This window comes from Microtus oregoni, unplaced genomic scaffold (assembly GCF_018167655.1).
Source record: "Microtus oregoni isolate MIOR12 unplaced genomic scaffold, Mior012 000006F_ref0000085, whole genome shotgun sequence".
NCBI lineage: Eukaryota > Metazoa > Chordata > Mammalia > Rodentia > Cricetidae > Microtus > Microtus oregoni.
In genome coordinates this window covers 39,472,902-39,485,163 of record NW_024543065.1, presented here as the reverse complement: position 1 = coordinate 39,485,163, position 12,262 = coordinate 39,472,902, and the positions used below count along the sequence as shown (strand labels likewise).

Here is a 12,262-nt window from a genome sequence, read left to right as displayed (position 1 = left end):
TTCTGTCTCTTGTGTCTATATTTTTTCTTGCACCTTATATACTCCAACAAAAATTTTCAAGTAATATAAAAATTACATGTGGTTATCTTCTATTTTTCAAGTGAATGACTACAAATAAAAAACAGCATGTTTTCCATACCGATTACATGACTAAATATATATTACAGATGAAAAATCACTTGTCCCAAGAACCCACATACATTTATACCCAAGCAACTTGTTAGAGATTAACAACGTGTAGACAAGCAAACTCTTCTCAGTCAGTTCTTTTACTGACAGGTCATATTGTGGTTCCAAGGAAAGGATCAATCACTTCATTATTTACCTTAAAAGGTAATTTTATAAAAAGTCTTGCCAGGTGGTGGTGGTGCATGCCTTTAATCCTAGCACTCGGGAGGCAGATGCAGGCAGATCTCAGTTCGAGGCCAGCCTGGTTTACAAGAGCTAGTTCCAGGAAAGGCTCCAAAAGCTACAGAGAAACCGTGTCTCGAAAAAAAAAAAAGTCTTAAGAGAATCATAAATCTAAGATTTTGTGTATGAAAATCAATTATTCAGGGTGGATACCCACTCATCAACAGTTTATGTTTATTAAATCATATCAGGAAACTGAGGATAGAAATAGGTAAAAGAAATTAATCATCACCAACACATCATAGTAAAAAAGTCATGGCAGCAGTAGTGGCCAGGCTACCATTGTTCCTGCTTCCTGACCTCAACAAGCCTTCGCTCAGCTATTAAAAGTAAAAATTGTTTTCCAAAGCAATTGGCAAAAACATCTTAACCTAACGTTAAGTCATTATTTAAAACTTTGTTTTAACTATGATGCATACCCAAACCTGTGAACATGCTCCCCAACATTAAAATTAAAAGAACTTGAGTTAGCCTATCTTCTGGGACTAAATTGTTTCTCAGTCTATATAGTGTATACATCTTATCAAGAGAAACTCATAACTCCCAGTTGTGTGACACTTCCTTGTTTTTATTTTCTATCCTCTGAAACCCCTGCTTTATCAGAAGCAGTACAGCTTAAGAGGAAATCATCTTCATATAATCAATAGGTAAAAAATGCTCAGTAGAATGGGATATTTCAATAAGAACCACACTACATTAAAGGCAATGGTGATCTCCTCGCACCATGCCAAATACCAGAGAAAAATGGCAGCAGCAAACATTCTGGGGCCAAAACCCCAGGGGCCTCGCCTATCCGAGATTCACCCATCAGTGCTTTGCTACTCATGGGTCAACATCCCCAACTGCAGTTGGCACCAGCTGTTCCTTTGATCTGGCCACCAGCGATAAATAAATAATTCAAAAAATTAGACATCAAGAAAACAACCTAAGTTGGGCAGTGGTGGCATACACCTTTAATCCCAGAACTAGGGAGGCAGAGGTAGATGGATCTCTGATTTTGAGGCCAGTCTGGTCTACAGAGCAAGTTACAGGAGAGTTGGGGCTATTTACACAGAGAAAACCTGTCTCAAAAACACCTAATTTAAAACTGGGGTAGGGCTCTAACCAGAATTCTCAAAGAGGAAACTCAAATGGCTGAGAAACACTTTTAAAAATGTTCAATATCCTTTGCCATCTGGGAAATACAAACCAAAACTGCTTTGTGATTTCATGGTATCATGAAGGTACATATGGTGCTGGAGGAGCAGCTGAGCGTCCTATATCTGTAGGCAACCGGAAGTTGACTGAGACACTAGTCAGTATTTTGAGCATAGGGGACGTCAAAGCCACCACCACAGTGACATGCTTCCTCCAACAAGGCTATATCCTCTACAACAAAACTACATCTCCTGATTGTACCATTTACTATGAGAATATGGGGGCTAATTGAAAGCAAACTACCACTCTCTACTCCCTGGTACCCATAAGCTTGCAACAATATCATGATTAAAAATGCATTTTGTACAACTTCAAATGTCCCCATAGTCTGTCACAGTCTCAACAATATTTAAAAGCCCAAAGTTCAAAATATCTTCTAAGATTTATGTAATCTCTTAACATCAATCACCTGTAAAATTCAAATAAAGTAGATCCCATACTTCTAACATATATTGGCACAGGATATGCATTCCTGTTCCAAAATGCAGGGTAGGGAGCATAGCAAGGAAATACTGGACCAATCAAAGACCAAAAGTCAGCTGGGCAAACTCCAAACTGCATCTCTATGTCTGATGTCAGAACACTTTGCAATTCTCCAACTCCTTTCAGCCTTGTTGATTGCAACACACTTCTTTCTCTTGAACTGGTTCTACTCCCCATCAACAGCCCTTATTGACAGGTATTGTGATGGCCAAATTTGAACTAAACTAAGACCACCCCTCTTATGCCCTCTCCATGACCCCAACTTCCTGAAACAGATTGAACTTCTCCCTGGGTATGACTGATGACAACTATTAACCACATGCCTTAACCATGCCTGATGCACTTTTTACGACCCTACCCTTCAACTGTGTACTTCCCTGCTCCCCATAGCCAATATGGTTAAATATCAACTACCCCAAGACCTTATGAGTAATGCCAAAGCTTGTGACTCCTACTTGTGGTTTTTTCCTCTATAAACACTACTCTAGAATACTCAGGACTGCACTCAGTCTCCTGAGTGTGGAGTCACTGCCCATGTTCAGATCTGCTTCAATAAATGCCCTGTTGTGTTTCTATTGGATTCTGGCTTCTGGTGATTGACTGGAGTCTCATGACATAACAAAACAGTATCCCACAACTCTGGCATCTCTTTAATTTCTTGGTTTCTCCAAGGCAATCCCTCACAGATTCACTCAATGGCCTCTCTAGGCCTCCATTCAGGGACACCCCTGATACATGTCTGGTCTCAACAGCTTTATTTAGGCACAGGGGCAAATTCTATACCCTGTTTCTATCCTTAATGCTAAGGCCAGGACCACATAGCCAAAGCTGCCAAGTTCTGCTGTCTATTGAGGCTGAACCATGACCCCACTATTCAATAACTTTTTTTTTTTTACCAGCTTTCTGTCCTGTGCTGCCTAAGCTTGACTCTCCTGAAACTTGCTCTGCAGAATAGGATGGCTTTAAACTCAGAGCTTCATCAGCCTCTTTCTTCTCAGTGCTGAGCTTAAAGATGTGCACACCACACCAAGCTCTCAGCTTTTTTTTTTTTTAGTTACTTTTCACAAATTGGAAACTTACTTGGGTGGTATTTTGCCCTGAGGTCACTGCTCAGTTTCTTCCATTTCTTAATCCATTTATTAATGTGAATACAGATTTTAGCTCCTTTTGTCTTTCTGGTGCTCCTTTTCTTTTCAAAATTTATATTCTGTAATTTACTCTGCTTAGTTTGCTCCTTTTCATTATGAATCTTCATTAGAGTTACTACTGATAACCACATAAGAGAGTCTATACTAGACTCTTTTGAGATATCTTCTGCCAACAGAACTGATCCAAATCCCTTCACTTTAGCGTCAGGCTGACTCTTTGAAAAAAAGAAAGAGCAGCCACTTCTTGACCAAAGTATCACAAGACCAGTCTCTAGGCCACATGATACAATCTCCTCTGAAACCTCTTGATCACTACAGTTCATCAAATCATGCCCAGTATCACTGTCTTCCATGCTCCTCCTTGAATGGCCCATTAGATACTGCTTAAAGTATTCTCTTGCTTTCCAAACCCAAAGTACCAAAGTCCAAACAAAAGCATGACCATGCCTGCCACAGCAATACCCCAGTTTCTGGTGCCACTGAGTTAGGACTTTTATTCCTGTGAAGAGATACCGTGACCAAATCAACTCTTATAAGTGAAAAATATATCATTGAGATAGCACCTTACAGTTTCAGAGGTTCAGTCCATTGCCATTAAGGCAGGAGCATGGAAGCATACAGGCAGAAGTGGTGCTGAAGGAGTAGCTGAAAGTGCTACATCTTGCAAGCAATGGGAAGCCAACTGAGAAACTGAGCAGTAGTATCCTCATCATTGGAAACCTCAAAGACTGCCCAAACAGTGACACACTTTCCCCAAGAAGGTCATACCTACTCCAACGAAGCCACACCTCCCAATATTGCCATTCCCTATGAGATTATGGCGGCAAACTACATTCAAACTACCATATCCTTACATCATTCAGAATGGCTAAGGTCAGTAAACAAATGACAGTTCTTACTAATGAGAATGTGGAATACTAATCCATTGCTGGTAGGAATATAAATTTGTACAGCCATTATGGAAATCAGTAGGGCAGTTCATAAGAGAAACAGGAAATGATCTATCTCAGGGTTCAGATATACCACTCTTAGGCCTATAACCAAAGGGTGCTTTATTCTACCACAGAGTCCTTGCTGGTCCATGTTTATTGCTGCTTTATTCAATGTAGTCAGTAATTGAAACAACCTAGATGCCTGTCAATAGATGAATGGATAAGGAAAAATATCAAACAATTAGACAGCAGAATATTATCTGCCATTATAAAAATGAAATCACAAAATTCATAGGTAAATGGGAGGAACTAGAAATAACTCAGTGCAGTATCTCAGACCAGAAAGTCAAATATTGTATGTATTTATTTATATGTAGATGTTATCAATTAAGTCATTGATAAGTGAGCTTTAAAAACAATGAGTATATAAAACAGTGATTAGGTAGAGATTAAGGTAATAAGGAGTGATGAACTTCCCTAGAAAGGGGAAATAGAATAGATAGTTATGGATGGATGATGGGAGGGGACAGAAATGGGAGGATCAAACAGGAAGAGGAAGGGGGAGAATAACAAAGGGAATCGTGTGGGACAGCTAAAACTCAGAAACACTTGAGAGGTCACCTGAAAACCTAATGCAGTAGAAGCTTCCCATTATTTATACATATATATAATGATGATCTAAATGTAGTTGACAAATAATAGGGAAGACAGAGTAACATATAAAGGGAAAGAATTACACTTGACTTCTCAATGGAAATCATGAAAGCCAAAAGGTCTTGAATAGATGTGCTGCAGACACTAAGAGACCATGGATGCAAGCCCAGACTACTATACCCAGCAAAGCTTGCATTCACCATTGATGGGAGAAAACAAGATATTCCAGGACAAAAACAGATTTAAACAATACATAGCCACAACCCAGTCATACAGAAAATACTAGAAGGAAAACCACAAACCAAGGAAGCCAACAACACCCATAATGACACAAGTATCTGACAACCCTCCACCAGCACAACTCAAAGAAGGGAAACACACAAACTCTACCACCAAAATAATAACCTGGGCTAACAACAACCGGTCACTAATATCACTTAATATCAATGGACTCAATTCACCTATAAAAAAGCACAGGCTAAGAGAATGGATATGAAAACAGGATCCAACATTCTGCTGTTTACAAGAAACACACCTCAACCTCAAAGACAGACACTACCTCAGAGTAAAGGGTTGGGAAAAGATTTTCCAATCAAATGGCCCAAAGAGACAAGTGGGTGTGGCTATATTAATATCTTAAAAAATTGATTTCAAACTAAAATCAATCAGAAGAGGTGGAGATGGATACTTTATACTCATAACAGGAACGTTTCATCAGGAGGAAGTCTCAATCCTGAATATCTACACCCAAAATATAAAAGCACCCACATATGTTAAAAAAAACATTACTAGCACTCAAAGCATACATCAAACCCCACACTCTAATAGGAGATTTCAACACTCCTCTATCACCAATGGACAGGTCAACCAGACAGAAACTTAGCAGAGAAAAAAGAGAACTAACAGATGTAATGAACCAAATAGCCTTAACAGGTATCTATAGAATTCCACCGAAAAAGAAAAGAATATACCTTCTTCTCAGCATCTCATGGAACCTTCTCAAAAATTGATCACATAATTGGTAACAAAGCAAACATCCATAGATACAAAGGAATTGTAGTAACCACCTGTGTACTATCGGATCATCATGGAATAAAGTTAGACTTCAACAAAAATTCTACCCCCAGAAAGCCTACAAACTCATGGAAACTGAACAGTCAACTACTGAAACACCCCTGAGTCAAGGAAGAAATAGATAAAGAATTTAAAGTCTTTCTTGAATCGAATGAAAATAAAGACACAACATACCCAAACCTATGGGACACTATGAAAACAGTGCTAAGAGGAAAGTTCATAGCACTAAGTGCCCACATAAAGAAAATGGAGAAAGCACACATTAGAGACTTAACAGCACAGCTGAAAACTCTAGAAAAGAAAAGAAGGAGACTCACCCAGGAGGAGTAGAAGACTCAAAATAATCAAACTGAGGGCTGAAATCAACAAAATAGAAACACAGAAAACAATCCAAAGAATCAATGAAACAAAAAGCTGGTTCTTGGAGAAAATCAACAAGATTGACAAACCCCTATCCAAACTAATCAAACAGCAGAGAGAGAACACACAAATTAATAAGATCAGAAATGAAAAGGGGGAACATAACCACAGACACAGAGAAAATTAAGAGAATCATTAGATATTACTACAAAAGCCTGTGTATGCCACAAAATTGGAAAATGTAAAAGAAATGGACATTTTTTAGATAAGTACAATATACCAAAATTAAATCAAGACCGGGTGAACAATTTAAATAGACCTATAAGTCGTGAGGAGTTAGAGAAGCTGTCATCAAAAACCTCCCTACCAAAAAAAGCCCAGGAGCAGATGGTTTAATCTCCAAAATATGTAAAGAACTCAAGAAACTAGACATTAAAACTCAAATTAACCCAATTAAAAAATGGGATAGTGAACTAAACAGAAAATTCTCAACAGAAGTTCAATGGTGGGAATGCAATCTTGTGCAACCACTTTGGAAATCAGTGTGGCAGTTTCTCAGGAAACTGGGAGTCAACCTACCTCAGGAACATGCAATTCCACTCTTGGGAATATCCCCAAGAGATGCCCAATCATACTACAATAGCATTTGTTCTACTATGTTCATAGCAGGACTATTTGTAATAGCCAGAACCTGGAAACAACCTAGGTGCCCCTCAATAGAAGAATAGATAAAGTGTGGAATATATGCACTTTAGACTTCTACTCAGCGGTAAAAAACAATGACATCTTGAATTTTGCATGCAAAGGGATGGGAATAGAAAACACTTTACTGAGTGAGATATTCCAGACCCAAAAAGAGGAATATGGTATGTACTCACTCATAAGTGGATTCTAGCCATAAACAAAGGACATTGAACCTATAATTCGTGATCCTAGAGAAGCTAAATAAGAAGGTGAACCCAAAGAAAAACATATATTTATCCTCCTGGATATTGGAAGTAGACCAGATCGCCAGGCAAAAGTTGGGAGCCGGGTGGTGGTGGTGGGTTGGGATGAAGGGGAGATGGGGAGAGAGAAGGGAAAAGGAACGAATTGGGGAGAGCTAGGGGAAATGGGATGGTTGAGATGGAGGAAGAGTGGAGATGGGAGCAGGGAGGAAGATATCTTAACTAAGGGAGCCATTTTAGGTTTGGCAAGAGACTTGGCTCTAGAGGGGTTCCCAGGTTTCCAAGGGGATTTCCCTAGCAAGGTTCATGGGCAGCAAAAGAGGGGGTGCCTGAACTGGCCGCACTGATGAATATCTTGCATATCACCATAGATCCTTCATTTGTCGATGGATGGAGATAGAGACAGAGACCCACATGGAAGCACTAGACTGAGCTCCCAAGGCCCAGATGAAGAGCAGAAGGAGGGAGAACATGAGCAAGGAAGTCATGACCATGAGGGGTTGGTCCATCCACGGAGACGGTGGGACTGATCTAATGGGAGCTCACCAAGGGCAGATGGACTGGGACTGAATGAGCATGAGATCAAACTGGACTCTCTGAATGTGGCTGTCAATGAGGACAGACTGAGATGCCAATGATAATGACACCAGATTCTACTGCATGTACTGGCTTTTATGGGATCCTAATCTGTTTGGATGCACATCTTCCTAGACCTGGATGGGGGGGGGGCTTGGACTTCCCACAGGGCAGGGCACCCTGACTTCTCTTAGGACTGGAGAATGAAAGTGAGGGGGAATAGAGGGAGTGGGAGGGAAATGGGAGGATGGGAGGAGGTGGAAATTTTTAATAAATAATTAAATAAATAAATAAACTCATAAGGATGCTCCCAAAAAACCCTCAATAAACTAGACATCAAATTATAAAATAATCTAATAAAATGTGTAGAGATCTAAACAGAGACAGCTCATCACATTATCAGAGGTCATGTCCTTTTACATGTCTATGTTTAAATGTACTAAGTTCAAAAGTAGAATTTTATTTCTGTTTACCTCATCAAATGCTAAGTAAATCTTACAACCAAGTAGAGAAAGTCTTACACTACTGTCGGAAACCAGCCTCAACAAAAGTTCCACTTGCCAGGATAGGGGTATGTGGTTTTAGAAAAAATTTGTTAAGTATACAAAGATGTTTTTTAAAATAATAAAACATAGAATAGTACTGGGAGGGAGTTCCAATAAATACTGAAATTGCCTGCATATAATTTCCAATTGCTTGAAATACTCCTGGCCCCAAAAGAAAGGAGTAAGATTAAAAAAAAAACCTGCATTAGCATGATACACGAAAATAAATAGAACAGTTGAGGTTCATGGGCTACATCCATAGTTAAACATTCTGTTGCTAGAACAAAACAAGTCTTGCTCACACCCTAGCCCAAAACATTCTAAAGGCAAACCACTCCCTGGATGGAATCCAATGTTACCTCCTTAAAAGAAATGGAACCTTAGTTGAACCCTTACACTTTTGTTTGAGGTAGAAACATGTCTATCTCTATTCCTGAAATACAAAGTGTGGCTATTAGCCACACCTGTGGACAATAACCTTGAAGAAAGCAGAACTCTTTGACCTAAATCTAGGTGGGACCTTTGTTTTAAATAGAAATACAATAACCTTGAAGGAATAGAAGTATGTTTCAACTTTCTGACTTGAGGTAAATGTGGAAACAAGCTCATATTTTTGTGACTTCGTGCCCTATTTTTGTTCTGCTTTTACTGCAGTCCATATCCATCCACTGAAAGAGACTCATCTGCTCACACTCATCAATGCACCCTCACAGTGGCAATGCAGGTTCTAGAAGGCAAGCGAAACAGTAGAGTTGGAAAATGGTATAAGGCGGTTTGGATGCTCACCTTAGTAGACCTGGATGGAGGTGGGGGGTTCCCTGGACTTCCCACAAGGCAGGGAACCCTGATTGCTTTTCGGGCTGAGGAGTGGGGGGTGACTTAATTTGGGAAGGGGGAGGGAAATGGGAGGTGGTGGCGGGGAAGAGACAGAAATCTTTAATAAATAAATAAATTAAAAAATAAAAAAAGAAGAATTTATGAGTAACTAACCTGTAAAGTTTCCTGATGTTGGTCCTGAGAAAATTCCATCTTGATCAATATGTAAATTTTAATAAAAGCTTGCTTAAATTCAGGCAATAAAAAAAGAAAAAAATATGCATTGAGCCCATGGTCAATTCACAGTATCCATTTCCTTTGTAGATTTTCAACAAAACATATTCACAACAACTATAAGAATCTAAAATGATGATATTCGAGATAATCATCAGTGTGATAGTGGGGCAAGGCCAGTTCAGGTACCCTCTACTCTGCTGCCCAAGGACCTAGCTGGGTACATCCCCATGGACACCTGGGATCCCCTCAAGAGCCAAGTCTCTTGCCAACCCTAAAATGGCTCCCTTAATGTAGATATCTTCTTCCCTGCTCCTGTATCCACCCTTCCTTCATCTCCACCCTCCTACTCCCCCAAGCACTCTCCAGTCTTTCCCTTTTCCCTTCTCTCTCCCCCTTTCTTCTTCCCCCACCTCCAGCCCCACCCCACCCCCATGCACCCAACTTTTGCCCAGCAATCTTGTTCACTTCCAATTTTCAAAAGGATCTATATATGTTTTTCTTTGGGTTCACCTTGTTATTTAACTTTTCTAGGTTTGTGGACTATAGGCTTAATGTCCTTTGTTTATAGCTAGAGTCCACTAATGAGTGAGTACATACCATATTCATCTTTTTGGGTCTGGGTTATCTCACTCAGTAAAGTGTTTTCTATTTCCATCCATTTGCATGCAAAATTCAAAATGTCATTATTTTTACTGCTGAGTAATACACTAATGTATATATATTCCACACTTTCTTTATCCATTCTTCCATTGAGGGGCATCTAGGTTGTTTCCAGGATCTGGCAATTACAAATAATGCTGCTTATGAACATAGTTAAACAAAAGCTTTTGTAGTATGATTGGGCATCTCTTGGGTATATTCCCAAGAGCGGTATTGCTGGATCCTGAGATGGATTGTCTGGCAACGGATGGAGATAGAGACAAAGTGCCTCATCAGAGCAACAGACTGAGCCCCCAAGGTCCAGTTGAAGAGCAGAAAGAGGGAGAAGATGAGCGAGGAAGTCTGGACTGCAAGGGGTTGGTCCACCCACTGAGACAGTGTGCCTCTTCTAATGGGAGCTCACCAAATCCAGCCTACTGGGACTGAATGAGCATGCGTTCAAACCAGACTCTCTGAATGTGGCTGAAAATGGGGGCTGATTGAGAAGCAATTGATAAAGGCACTGGGACTTGTTTCTACTGCATGTATTGGCTTTTGGGAACCTTAGTCTATTTGGATTCAAAGCTTCCTAGGCCTGGATGGGGTGGAGGCTTGGACTTCCCACAGGGCAGGGTTCCCTGCCCTCTCTTAAGGAGGGAGGGGGAGGGGAATGGGAAGAGAGAAGGAAGTGTAAATTTTTGAATGGAAAAATAAAAATAAAATCTAAAATGAGAAAAACACTGTATGAAGTCACAAATAAAGCAGAAGAAATTGGTCAAATGACTAATTAATCTATGAAAACTAAGGCTCATGGAGGGAAATAATGAAAGGGATTATGCTTAGACATGATATATTTGCCTTATCTTCTACTTAATATTTGTGTTTGGAGGAGCAGTGAGAGATATTATTGAGTGTTTGAAATGTAGGACACAGAATCTGAAGGGATATTATTGAATATTCAAAAACATTTTGTAATGCTATAAACCTAACTGATTCTGTGGTGATTTGTACAATGGTAGAACAGCAGGATTCAGAAAAAATAGAATTGAGGCTGATTATTGTTCTCAAGATGATGGAAGCACAGTTATTGGTTAGATATTCTGTTAATGTCAGTCATGTAGTACAAGCCCCACTGTGCGAGCTGTGTGAAACTCAGTTTCTCTAACCATGGAACTGTTGTTCCCTGACAGAGAGTTTGTGAAAGAATTCCCAGTGTGCAACTAGAAATTTCGACTTCGTGTGTCCTTCCTGAAACATTGCTGCATATCTCAATTTTGATCATCTAACAAAATACACTGACATCATTTCTAAAGGCATTAACATAAAAAGATTGTTCTGGCAGTCACGGCCCCAAATTTTTCTCAAAATAACATTCCCCAGGGAGCCTTAATTTCCACAAAATTAAATGATGTCATGAAACTACCTGAATTATCCCCATATATACTTCTGAACCAAATTTGGATTACATGTATATTAGGTGCACAGCCGCAGGGGAAAAAAAGTGCCCAAGATTCCCCAAAGGCGAGGAATCAACAGGGAAATAAAGGAATCATGAATACACAAACAGCCTCTGCTTTGGCTGCAGAAATAAAAGCAGGTGGGAAATATGGGTGCCCATATAATGTGCTGATCTGAAGAGCACTTCACCACACACACTGCCCAGGCTTCAAGAGGGACAAAAACGTTTGCTTTGATTTTTCTCTTCTTTTTCCTGAACATTCCACTTGAGTCCAGGTTCACTCAACCCTGGTGCTTTTGGAGAATGAATGAGAATAAAGAAACAGATGAAGATTTGATGACAGGTTGTGTCTTCTTCCTTATGACAGAGCAGTGGCCTGTGGAGATAGATTATGTCAACCACATTCTGAATATACAGTAAGTTTATTTAAATTTTCTATGTAAATGTCAACATAAATATGTCATAGGAGATCAGAAAATGAAAATCAGAAAAATGTTTAGAATCTTTTGTTCTGTTACTTCAATTTGCACACCTAAGGAAAAAAAGCCCATGTTCTTTGAGACCCATTGCTGTTTTTTTTTTAATTTTTAGTTTGTACAGGGGGTGTAATATTATTTTCCTAGTTACCCTCCTACTTATAAGACTTGAAGCTGAGGGAAAAGGAGACTGTGTAACATTGTTCACCACGTATATCTTTGCTTTTGACTGTTTCCACAACTGAGTAACCAGTAATATCTTATCGAAAGAAACCCCATAGTAGTCAATAAATAGCATGCCAAATGGA

At 39.5% G+C, this 12,262-nt stretch overlaps 1 protein-coding gene across 1 annotated transcript in view; it reads left to right on the top strand.

Annotated features, from left to right (window-relative positions):
- Positions 1 to 2,090: 2,090 nt before the first annotated feature.
- Positions 2,091 to 12,262, top strand: part of LOC121449793 (vomeronasal type-2 receptor 116-like) — a 31,540-nt gene continuing 21,368 nt past the window's right edge. Inside the window, 3 exon segments of the mRNA XM_041654469.1 lie at positions 2,091 to 2,287; positions 8,982 to 9,073; positions 11,657 to 11,894. Coding sequence (XP_041510403.1) covers positions 2,091 to 2,287; positions 8,982 to 9,073; positions 11,657 to 11,894 — 527 coding nt within the window.